This window comes from Dendrobium catenatum, unplaced genomic scaffold (assembly GCF_001605985.2).
Source record: "Dendrobium catenatum unplaced genomic scaffold, ASM160598v2 original_scaffold_285563, whole genome shotgun sequence".
Taxonomy (NCBI): Eukaryota; Viridiplantae; Streptophyta; class Magnoliopsida; order Asparagales; family Orchidaceae; genus Dendrobium; species Dendrobium catenatum.
Window position 1 is genome coordinate 47,894 of NW_021603952.1, and position 11,355 is coordinate 59,248.

The 11,355-nt window shown below is 36.7% G+C and overlaps 1 protein-coding gene across 1 annotated transcript; it reads left to right on the forward strand.

The window, feature by feature from the left end:
- The first annotated feature begins 285 nt into the window (after window positions 1-285).
- LOC110115022 (photosystem II stability/assembly factor HCF136, chloroplastic) lies at window positions 286-6,904 on the forward strand. The gene is made up of 3 exons (XM_020848118.2): window positions 286-729; window positions 4,423-4,658; window positions 6,683-6,904. Exons 1-3 carry the CDS (start codon window positions 381-383, stop codon window positions 6,887-6,889), a joined length of 792 nt encoding a protein of 263 aa, XP_020703777.1. The 5' UTR covers window positions 286-380; the 3' UTR covers window positions 6,890-6,904.
- Window positions 6,905-11,355: the final 4,451 nt, after the last annotated feature.

The window sequence follows — 11,355 nt, forward strand, 5'->3', positions numbered from 1 at the left end:
TACAAATACAACAAATTTTATACATACTATTTGACTATTAATAATTAGCTAAACAGTTTGACTAATTCTAGTTTATCACTTTTTAAATTTTTGTAAAATTATGCTCATTCACATAATTTAAATTTTGATTATGATTCTATTTAATATTTGTTATAATTTAAATAATTTAAAAGATATCTGATTCGTTATATTAGCATATTATTCATTTATTTTTTGACCTTCTGAATTATTTTATAATCTATGGGATTGAAGCCGAATAGATGTCTTAAGTGGCAACTGATATTTAATTTAGATAATATATGAGCATGGTTATCTGAGAATCGCCACGAAGTGGGATAAGAGGCTTCTTGGAAGGCCGGGAAGAGGGAAGCAAGCATTCAATGGGTAGTACCCTGCTCACTGATTCCATCATCTTTCCCCATCTACGACGCACCCTCTGTACTTCCTTTTTCGACTCTACTCACGTAGGTGGATATCGATCACTGCGCCCTCGATTCCTCTACAAGGCTTGCATCTCTTCCAACACCGACTTATCCGACTCAGTGGCTCGCCGAAAGATCATTACTTATACCGCCGCCATTTCCCTCTCCCTCGCTCCAATTCCCAGAGTCCAACAACCGGCCAAGTCTGAAGAGTCTGTCCTCTCCGAGTGGGAGCGGGTCTACCTACCCATCGACCCCGGCGTCGTCCTCCTCGATGTTGCCTTTGTTCCGGATGACCTCAACCACGGTCTCCTTCTTTTCTGAGCTGACCCTTTTCACTTGCTTCATTCTAATTGTTTGCAGTGAAAGTTTTGGTTTAATTAGCCACATGAATTGAAAATGTAACTGCAAATTGCTGCGTAAGTTGCGTTCTCATGTTATCTTAACACTGTTCCCCATGGCTGGATTCGTTTTTTTTACCCGCTGGAAAGGAACTTTAATGTCTTTTGAATTTGAGTGGATGGATACTTACTACGCATTCGACTAAAACAAAATATCAGCATGCCAACCAGAGGATTGTCCCTGGGAAGTCCCTTCGGCTTTTAAGGGTGACTATCGAATTGTACTTGTTTTGTTGACTTCTTGTTGTGGATGAAACTCCTCTTGCTTTAGATGTTATTCGATTGTCAGGGGATGAGTGTTGGAGGAATTGTGGTTGGCTAAACCAAAGCTTAATGTGACTTTTAGGAGAATCTGAGAGTTAACACAATGGGCGATTATTTTTTGCGAGTTTGTGGAGTTGGAAGGCTAAGTTTAGGAGAGTCTGAGAGTTAACACAATGGGCGATTAGTTTTTGTGAGTTTGGGAGTGGAAGGTTAGGTTTTAGCTAGGGTATGTATTTCGCCCGGGGGGGGGGGGGGGGGGTGTTTTTGGTTTTCTTTTTTTTTTTTTTTTTTTTTTGCATTATTGGATGGAAGATGGAGTCTTTAGAGTTTGTTTTAGTGGAAAATTCAAAGATCTTTTGAAATTGATGCCTAAAATCTTGAACTTGTGTAGGTTGTAGGGTTTTGTTTAGATGTGTTGGAGAAGGGTACAAAGAAGAAATATACGAAGAGATCAAATAAATGCTCACTTAAAGAATTAAATTATGGGTAAGCCACTATGTCACACTGTGTATTGGTCAACAAGTTGTCTACCAAAGGAATGTTGAAGGAAAAAGTTTTGATAATGTGAGGGTGTTTTTTTTTTTTTTTTGTAGGAGACACTCTAGATAAAATAAAAAATTGTTGTATTTTGATTTGATTGGGTGAATGTCAAGGATTTATGATTCAAGGATTGTCATCCTAGTATGATAGATTATGCTTAAAAATAAGAATCCACAAAACAAAGGGTGAATCACCATAGTCAAATAAGAGAACTATCTGTCTGCATAGAAATTCATATGCGATCATGATCATTGAATTACCAAAAGTCTAGAGAAATCAGTGGGTTTAAAAGGATTACATGCAAGGTAAGGAGTCCAGAAAAATATAGAATTTAAGTTGCTAAAATTTTATGGATTTGTCAAACTAGGTTATCAAGCTTGTAATCACTTAGCCGTCTATGTAGTCAATCCAACTTAACTTTGAGATGCTTTGTTGCAACCATAATTTGCATCATCTAGAGGAAGCCTTGTGATCTTAAACTAAGAAAATAAAACATAGACTCTTACATAGATATTTTTAGATAGTAAATATGGAAAGATACAAGACTTACAATTATTAGTGGTATAAGCAATGGAGATAAAAAAATGGTAAATGAAATGGCTCATTTATATACAACCAAAGCCACTCAATTGAATTTCATGTTTATATCATGTTTGCCACTACCTAGCATGCTAAACATCCGCCTAAATATATTTAATTAAATCATGCCCTTAAACTGAGAGCTATCCTAGGGGACTTGATATAAATACAAAATTTTCTATCCATAATGTGAAGAGCTTTAACTATATGCTTTAAGTCAGACCATGTCATGATTGGGCATTAGCTAGAGGATTTAATTCGTGGCGAGCTCAACTCTATATCACCTCAAGGAGATATAGAAAAAATAAATTCAATTAAAAAGTTGGCTCTAAAGCCATGTAATTTAAATTTTAAAGAAAATAATTTCTTAACTTGATTTTAAAGTTTTTCCCAATTTATTTAAAATAAAGCCACCACAATATATGATTCCTAGATAAACAACACAATAATAAAAAAGATAAATGTGGGCACTTGTAATCCAGTCTGGGAATAGAAATAAAATTCAGGAGATTTAATAAAAGAAATAGTAGAGGCCAAGTCAGTCGTGCTTGGTAATACAATCTTAGTGAAAATAGAAAAAAGGTTAGTTGGGCTTTGCATGATTACAACCTTGTCCTATAGCTAGAGGATTTTAAAGTTATTTACCAATTTGTTGGAGGTGGACCAGGTGGTCCCATGATTTGGTTGGATTTTCATGCATGTAATGTCTAAATGACAAAAGGGTATTGTGGTTAGACTAGGTTGACTTGGTCAACCATGGTTGACCAGGGCTTGGGGTTTGGTTTAATGGATGTCAAATGGTATTTGAACATATTTGTAGAAGGTTGTATGACTTAGTTTGCCTGAGCCATGTTGAGTTTTATGGAAATTAAAATTTCAATATTTAGGGTTTTTTGGTTTTGTGGTCAACCATGGTCAACGAAGATTCAATGTTGGCTCAATACTTGCCTATCAAAAGGAAGTAAATCAGAAAACTAAATGTATAATTGCATATGCATCGCAAGTATCTAGCAAGTAGCCAGCGAGCCATAACAAAAGGACTCACCCTCAAAGAGGGCCCACAGGAAGAACTTGTTTAACGATCTTGGGATGCTGGTCATCCGATATTACCATGGAGCTCTCTCTTCATAAGGTGAATTGGGGATTCATCACCAAGCAAGCGACATGACACCCGCCATGTACTTGGATCACCTCTCTAATCAGTTGCTCTAGCCTAGTACCCTCATCCCCTATCACTATACAAACTCTCCAAGCTCAGCTATAGGAAAACTCTTACTTGCGGAGTCCTCAGCCTGCTTTACCATGTCCATCTAGCCTTGAACTTTTCCTTCCATCAACAACACTGCACTCGCCTTGCTTTCTTGAGGCAATTCGAGGTCTTCTACTTTAGTTTTTAGCAACACAACAAGTATACTAGTCGTAGACCCCCTCATCTCAACACTCACCCATAGAATCGTCTCAACGTACTCACCTGCTCAGCATTACTCGCTAACATGCACTTGACACTACTAAGCTTGTCCAAAGATATCACAGAATTTCTTGATATTTTGCCCTCCTCCAACCAACCAAAATATGACATATGTCTAGGGTTGTCTATGCTGCATTGTACCGGTATTTTTTGTGTCATTGCATTATGTAGCTTTTCTTGTAGTTCTCAAAATCCTATAAATAAGGGATGATGAGAAGCAACTTGGGACCTTTGGATTGATTCTAGTGGATCCTATGTTAGTTTGAGACTTATAGCTTTCTTGAGCATTCGACAGATTCTCTCTTTATCTTTGACTTTCTTTCTTCTCTTCATTCTCACAATGGTTTCAGGTCACTTGCTTGCAGGATCGGCCTACTAGTGAGGTCATGTGTTATCCATACACAAAATTGAATCCAACAACTACTATGCCATTTGTTTCTCTTCATTATCTCTAAATTTTTCCCAGAAGTTGTGAAATAATGCTTGAGCTATGATAACAAAATGGTTTTTCAAGGTGTGGTTTCATACCAATGATCTAAACTTCGCTGTTGCACGCTCACTTACAAAATTGTTAACATCTTTCCTAAATATAAACCTATAATTAATGATAGTTAGGAATCCTAAAGCGATCATATTAATAGATGTTTTTAGTGCATTGCACGTTGGTTATGACTTCCCAGATCTCCTCCTAGAGTAATATATGACCATGTCGCAAAATTGATCAATTGATGATACGTACTGCTTTCAGGCTTTCTTTTGGGGACGAGGCAAACTATATTGGAGACGAAAGATGGAGGAAACGCATGGTTCCCACGCTCCATACCGTCAGCTGAAGATGAAGATTTCAATTACAGATTCAATTCAATAAGTTTCAGAGGGAAAGAAGGTTGGATTGTTGGAAAACCTGCAATCTTACTTTACACATCAGATGCTGGAGAAAGTTGGGAAAGGATACCTCTGAGTTCCCAACTTCCTGGAGATATGGTATATCTTCCTAGTGGATATTGTCAATCTCTTTGAGTTTCTATATTTTGCAGTTAGTCTGATATTTGGCATGGGATTTTATATGGTTATGCTATTTCCATCTCGTAAGAACTGCTGTCTGCATGAATGCTAACAATAAGTTTTATTTCAATCTTTGATGTGTTTTAATTCCTTGCAGTACTTCTTGTTTCCTTCGTAAAGATGTGCTATGTCAAAGTATGCTGCCGTTTGCTTTGAAACATTTTGTATAATTCCGCTTGTGAACAATATCCAGGTTTGGCTTTCATGATCTTTAGGTGATAGCTTTCTGTTTGGTGAATCTGTAGAATTCTGAATTTTTAGCATTACCATTACGATGATCGTCAAGCTTGAAAGACAATTTACAAGCAAGAATTATAGAATAATAATGAAGTTATTATCAACTTAGAGGTTTGTTTCCTCGGAAAAGTTCAGAGTATTGCAATTGGAGCAAGTTCCTAATCATCATCATAATGGCGCATCTGAAGGATTCTCATTTTTTCTGATGATATGTGCATTTGCGTTTGTATGAACTGAATCTTCTCTTCTGTTTTATATGAGTTTTATCTGTAGCCTGCTACATTGATTAAAGGTTACTTGCTATTTTTTTTCTATATATATGAGAACGAAATCTAAAGTAGATCGTGAATTTCAAGCAACCTCTTTGCAGAATTTCAAGCAACCTCTTTGCAATGTCAACTTTTTTGCGGTCTGATTTATCGGCAATTAAGTCATTCCGTTGCTGCATGCAAGCATGGTATTGTATGAAGTTTGGACCATTCCGCTTCACTTCTTAACACTAGAAGTAAAACTATGGCAGTGCCTAGGGCTGCAAACAAACGAAGCATTAAACTTGTTACTCGTGGCTCAGTTTCATTATAGATCGTTTGTGAACTTTTGATTAAGTTATCAAATAAGTTGAAACATTTTTTTTTTAGATCTTGGTTGTTAAATAAATAAGATTGAACAACTATGTGTTCAACTTGTTTATGTTCATGAACAATATTTTTTAAAGCTCATGAACAAGCACGATAAGAAACTCGATAACAAGCTCCTTAATAAGCTCTATTTATGTTCGATACAGAGATCATGAACAAGCTTATTTATAAATATTGTTTGGAACTCAATGCATTTCTTAAGATTGGCTTAAATATATATTTAGTATATTTTCACATAAGTTTTAGTTTTATTATAATAAATAGTTTTTAAAAAACTAAATTCATTTTTTATGTTATACTATTTTTTTAGAATAAATTTATTCATGAACATGAGGTATTTGTTCATGTTTGCAGGATTGTTTGTTTAAAGTATTCATGAACAAATTTATTTATAAGAAGATTAATTTTTGAGCTTGTTTACTCGCGAACAGGCTCGTTTTGGAGCTCTAAGATAGTCACTCAAGATATTCTTGAACTGGCTTATTTGGCAGCTCAAAAATACTCGCCAGATATATTTACGAATGAGATCTACAATAATTATTTGTTAGTAGCCTTGATAAAACTCGTTGTGAAGCTAATGACCATCTAGAAAGTAAAGCTCGTTAATAGCTCGATAAGACTTGGTTTTTTAAACTTGATAAACATAAACTTGAATCGAACATGAACTAAACACAAATCAAACATGAAAATTTATAATTTTAAACAAACCATGCTTGAACACAAATAAAAAAAATATGAATTGATTTTGAACAAGTTGATAGTGAACCAGAACCTGCTTGGTTTGGCTCGGTTCGTTTGCAACCCTAGTAATGCCAACATATTTACAACACCGGTGACATTTATCATTGTAGCTGATGAAAAACTAGTTTGATGTAATCTTCAACTAGCAATTAAAAGAAATTTGACAGCAGTTTTTAAGACGGCATTTAATTCTTTAGCTTTATTTTGGCGTAATTTTTCTTAAATTCATTTAAAACCTAACCTTCTGATGTTTTGATTTTTTTTAAAAGTTCCGTTACTCAATTAGCACTAATATCTCCTTATAAGTAATTTCAATTACTTCTGTAGGTTTACATCAAAGCAACTGACGAAAAAAGTGCTGAGATGGTCACAGATCAAGGGGCAATCTATACTACTTCAAACCGTGGGTACAACTGGAGAGCTGCGGTTCAGGAGACTGTATCTGCTACTCTTAACAGGCATGCTCATATTTTCATACTCGCAGAATCTCATATACCATCATTTATTGAAGAATTTCAGAATATACCTTGCTGATTGTTCACTGTATTTTCAATATGAAAAATGCTGATGCTCTACATCAAACTTCATGATTGAGAAAATTTTTGTAGCCACACATTCACAGGAAAACAAATAAACTTGTCCTCTATAAAAATGTTCTATGCATTTAATACTGTTGTCCTATTGATACAAGACTACGTAAATGAAATGCTCTTAGTTCATTTGGATTTCGCACAACTTGTGATTAGAATAATTTTAGAGCAAAACTACTAGCAATTTAAAACAATGAATCAAAACAAATAGTGGTTACATCTGCTTAGGCTAAATCACATGACAAGAGTTTTGAAAACTTCCAAAATAAATAGAAAACAATACGATGACAAGTAGTAGTTTTCAAAATAATCCATAGTCTAACAACGAAAATTAGAAAATATAAAGGTACACTCAAATCCTATGTTTACTAAGCTTTAGCATGAGCAATGAAGAGGGGTCTGTCGTGACTGCAATCAAACCAAGTGAAGTTACACTAACAGAGATAAAATGCAAGGAGGAAGAGAAACCTTCGTCAAGGAAGGGTGGAGATCCTCCACTCGATGTCTTCGAAGTGTTCGTCAATAGCTTCCACCAAAGTATCTAGGATTCGCTCCAAGTAGTCTTCGATGGTGTGATCAATCCTTGGGTTCACGTCGGAGAAGGTTGATCGTAGGATATCAGCGAAACCGTCCTCGTCCCAAGTTATACCATATTCAGTCGCCGGATTTGCCATTCATGGATGGTTGAATGTAAAATCTTCTTAGCACTTGATAGGGCTCTTGAGTTCAAGTGAAGAGAAAGAAGTTTCTCTTGCAATTGCAAGGAGGAAGAGCCAAAAGAGAAATCTGAAATAAAATTTCAGACTTAGGTTGAAGGTTGGAGAGTTATTGAGAGGGGAGAATTAGAGAAGAAGAAGGGCGGTATGGGGAAGGAGGCCGGCGGCAAGATGGGGAGGGAAGGATTTAATTTTGTTTCCAAAAGTAAGGGGCTCACTTTGGAAACAATTTTAAACCGAAGAGAGGGAAATTTTGGCTAAGGAGGTGGAGGGGAAAAATTAGAAATATTTCGAAAGAGATTTAGAGGGGAATTAGGAAACTAATCCCCAAATTCCCTCTATGGGGGCCGGCGGCATGCATGGATCAAGGAGCAAATAATGTATTGTATTAAGGTTTCTAAAATTGGGGATTGATATTAGTAAATACATATTTAAGATCCACTTGAATTTTAAATTTCAAATAGATCTAAATATCGGGAATTAGTAATTTAGGAGCACTTATCTTGCCAAGGTGATAGAGAGAGAAAGTTAGAGAGAGACTGTCTGGATTTTCAAAATCCTGGTTTGGCGGGGCGGCGGGTTCGCGGCTTTTCTGGCCGGAGATCCGGTTCTCCGGCGAGGTGGATTCTCGGCGATGGAGCAGAAACGTCTCTTTCCTTCGGAGACGTGGAAGAAGTATAGGAAAAATCTTTCGGTTGCTGTTCACGATGCGTCGGAGGTTTTTAATGGCGGAGCAAAGGTTTTGGAAGGATTCAACAATAATTTGAAAGGTTTGGGCAATAAACCTTTGGTGATCAACGAAGGGGGGGTTTTATTCAGAGAGAAATCCTCTGGTCTTGTCCCTGGTAAGGGTAAAGGTGTTATAGAAGAAATCGGTCTCAATAAGTCCTTCTCCCCATCTTTCTTGAACGATGAAAGAAGATTTTTGAAAGATCAAGAGGTAGGATCATCTTCTGCGGGTAATCTGAAATTTAATGCAAAGAGACTGGTGAAGTCTTTACCTCCATCTCCGACTGAGAGGGAGTCAATAATCCGTGATTCCAAGGTAACAGATGGGGTGGATGTTTTTTTGTCTGAGAAGAATAATAGAGACAATCTTATTGGCGAAGAAAAGGCTGACGGAGAAGATCTGATTGATAAGGAAGAGAAGGTTAGTAATGTTTGGGCTAATTTCGCGTGGAAGAGAAAGCCAAATATTAATGTGGATAAGCTCGAGCTGGGTTCTTTTCTTTCTGATGATGGAAGGGTGGTGCTTCTTCATGAGGAAAACGAGTTAGAGAATGCTAGAAAACTCAGTAAAGCTATTGTTGTGAAGATTTTTGGAGAGATTTCTGGGAATATAATCCCAAATTTCTAATAAAATGTCAACTCAAACATAAAATCTTCTCCTAAAATGTAAAGCCCAACATAGGATAGACTGAGGTTGTTTCTGGGCTTCTCAGAATCTAACACCTCCTACTTTTCTTCCTTTGACTCGCTAATAAATGTTCAAAATTGAACTTTCACCTTGAAAAATTTCTACTTCTATTCCTTGTCTTTTACTTTGTAGTCAAAGGGTATGAAATCACTGCTTTAATCGAGAGTTTTCTTAGGAGTATTCCTCCTAGGATGTAATTAACTATAGGAGCTTGCTCCTATAGGGATTTGAGAACCTCAGATTAAAATAAACCTTATTTTATTCATATAAAACAAGGGAAGAATCTTTGGGAATGCAGATGTCTTTAAAAACTTCATTTCTAATCTTAAGTATACTTATAGGATGTTATTATTTTCTTTTTTTAGATAATATAATGTCCTATTCGATATATTCAATTTTAGAAATGATGAATTTTATAAAACTCATTCTTGTTTTTGGATGTCTCAAAGAATGTTATGTTCGTCTTTTAAGATGATACAATATTCTCTTTGATATATCTAAATAAAAGAATGAATAAATATTTTCAAAAAGTTTATTTCTATTTTTAAACACATTCTTAAGAATTTCATGTTTATCTTTTGAAATAATATGTTATTCTTTGAATTATGTTTGATTATAGAAATATAAATTTTCAAAACTCTATTTTTATATTGAATTCATTATATAATATTGTGTCAGTCCCTCGAGATTGTACTTTATTCTTAATGCAGTATTCGATTACAAAATAGGAGAAAACAAAATCTGCGTGGTGACACTAAATTTTCCCACCAGATAGTACTCCATTGCTCCAGGATTGGTGAATAGTAAGGCTTAGGCAGTAGGGAGAGCACCGTGGTTGCAATAATGGACGTAGATCTACACTTCCTCTCATGCTTCATCTCATTCCTTGCACGCCAAAACTGATAAACAGTAGAACATCATATTCTATTATTCTTCCCAAGCTCGGGTTCTTGTCGACGTTAGCAGACAGCTTCATCATAAAATCTTCCAACAAGTTAGCCGTCGACAAGACGATCCCCCATTTACTAAAAAAAACTGAACACCTCCTTCAGCTTAGCACATTGAGTAGTACAATGGCCAAGGTTCTCCTCCACGTTACATCCCCACGGACATAACGACGTTGTCGATAACCCCCTGCAAAATAGCCAGTAATTGGTAGGAATAGCATTTCTAAGGAGCCACCACCAGAAGGAACTCTCCCGAGGGTGCAATTTCAATTTGCTCATCCAACTAAGTTGATACTCAATCCCACCCAATTTGGTCTTATAAGCCATTGCAGTCAGCGTCGTACTCATCCGAGAATTAATGAGTTATGGAGAGTCAATCCCATTATCGCCATTTATGTTAATAGACATAACACGCTCAGCCATAATCTTATCGAAGCACCTTTCCACCAATTCCCCATTCCATTGAGAAGAGTCATTAAGCAGCCAACTCATGTTTACATTCTCCACTTCATCCACATTAACAAAGGTAGGCCAAGAAGCTAGCTTTCGGTCCAGGATCCAACAATCTTGTAGCACATTAATGTGTTGGCCATTCCCAATTTTCCATCTAAGTATGGAATTAAGGGCCTTAACACCATCATGAATCACCCTCCAGGTGATAGAGGCTTTCCGCACCTGTGTAGATTCCACAACTCCATCCCATACTTGGCCCTCACCACCTTATACAGTAGTAAATCTGAATTATGGAGCACCTCCCAAGCCAGCCGAGCACGTAAGGGTCCCTGCCAAATAGCCAAACAGTGAAATCCAATACCACCCTGGTCCCTAGGTTGGCACAGTTCCCTCAATCCAACATAGTGCAAACCTCTACTGTTGGAGTCTTTTTGCCAAAGGAAGCTTCTCCCCAGTTTCTCAATAGAATGTAGAACCCGACTTAGAATATTGAAACTTACACATCATTTCCTGGGCTATCAAACCATGGCTGGAAATGGACCGTCCGGGGACAAAAGCTCCTTGTTCTTCACTGATGATGTTGCCCTACACCAGTTTGAGGCGGTTGATTAGGATGTTAGCTACAACATTATAAAATGATTGGCAAAGACTGATAGGTCTGAACTTTGTCGGTGAATTGGCATTATCATTCTTAGGGATTAGCACAATTAGAGTATCCTTCCAGCTTTCACACATAGAGTTAGAGCAAAAGAAGTGAATAATAGCACGAGTAACCTCACATTTAACAATCTCTCAATAAAATTTCAGGAAAGAGGAGGTTATACCATCCATACCCGGAGCACGATTGTTCCCCATGTTGAACACAGCTTGCTGGACC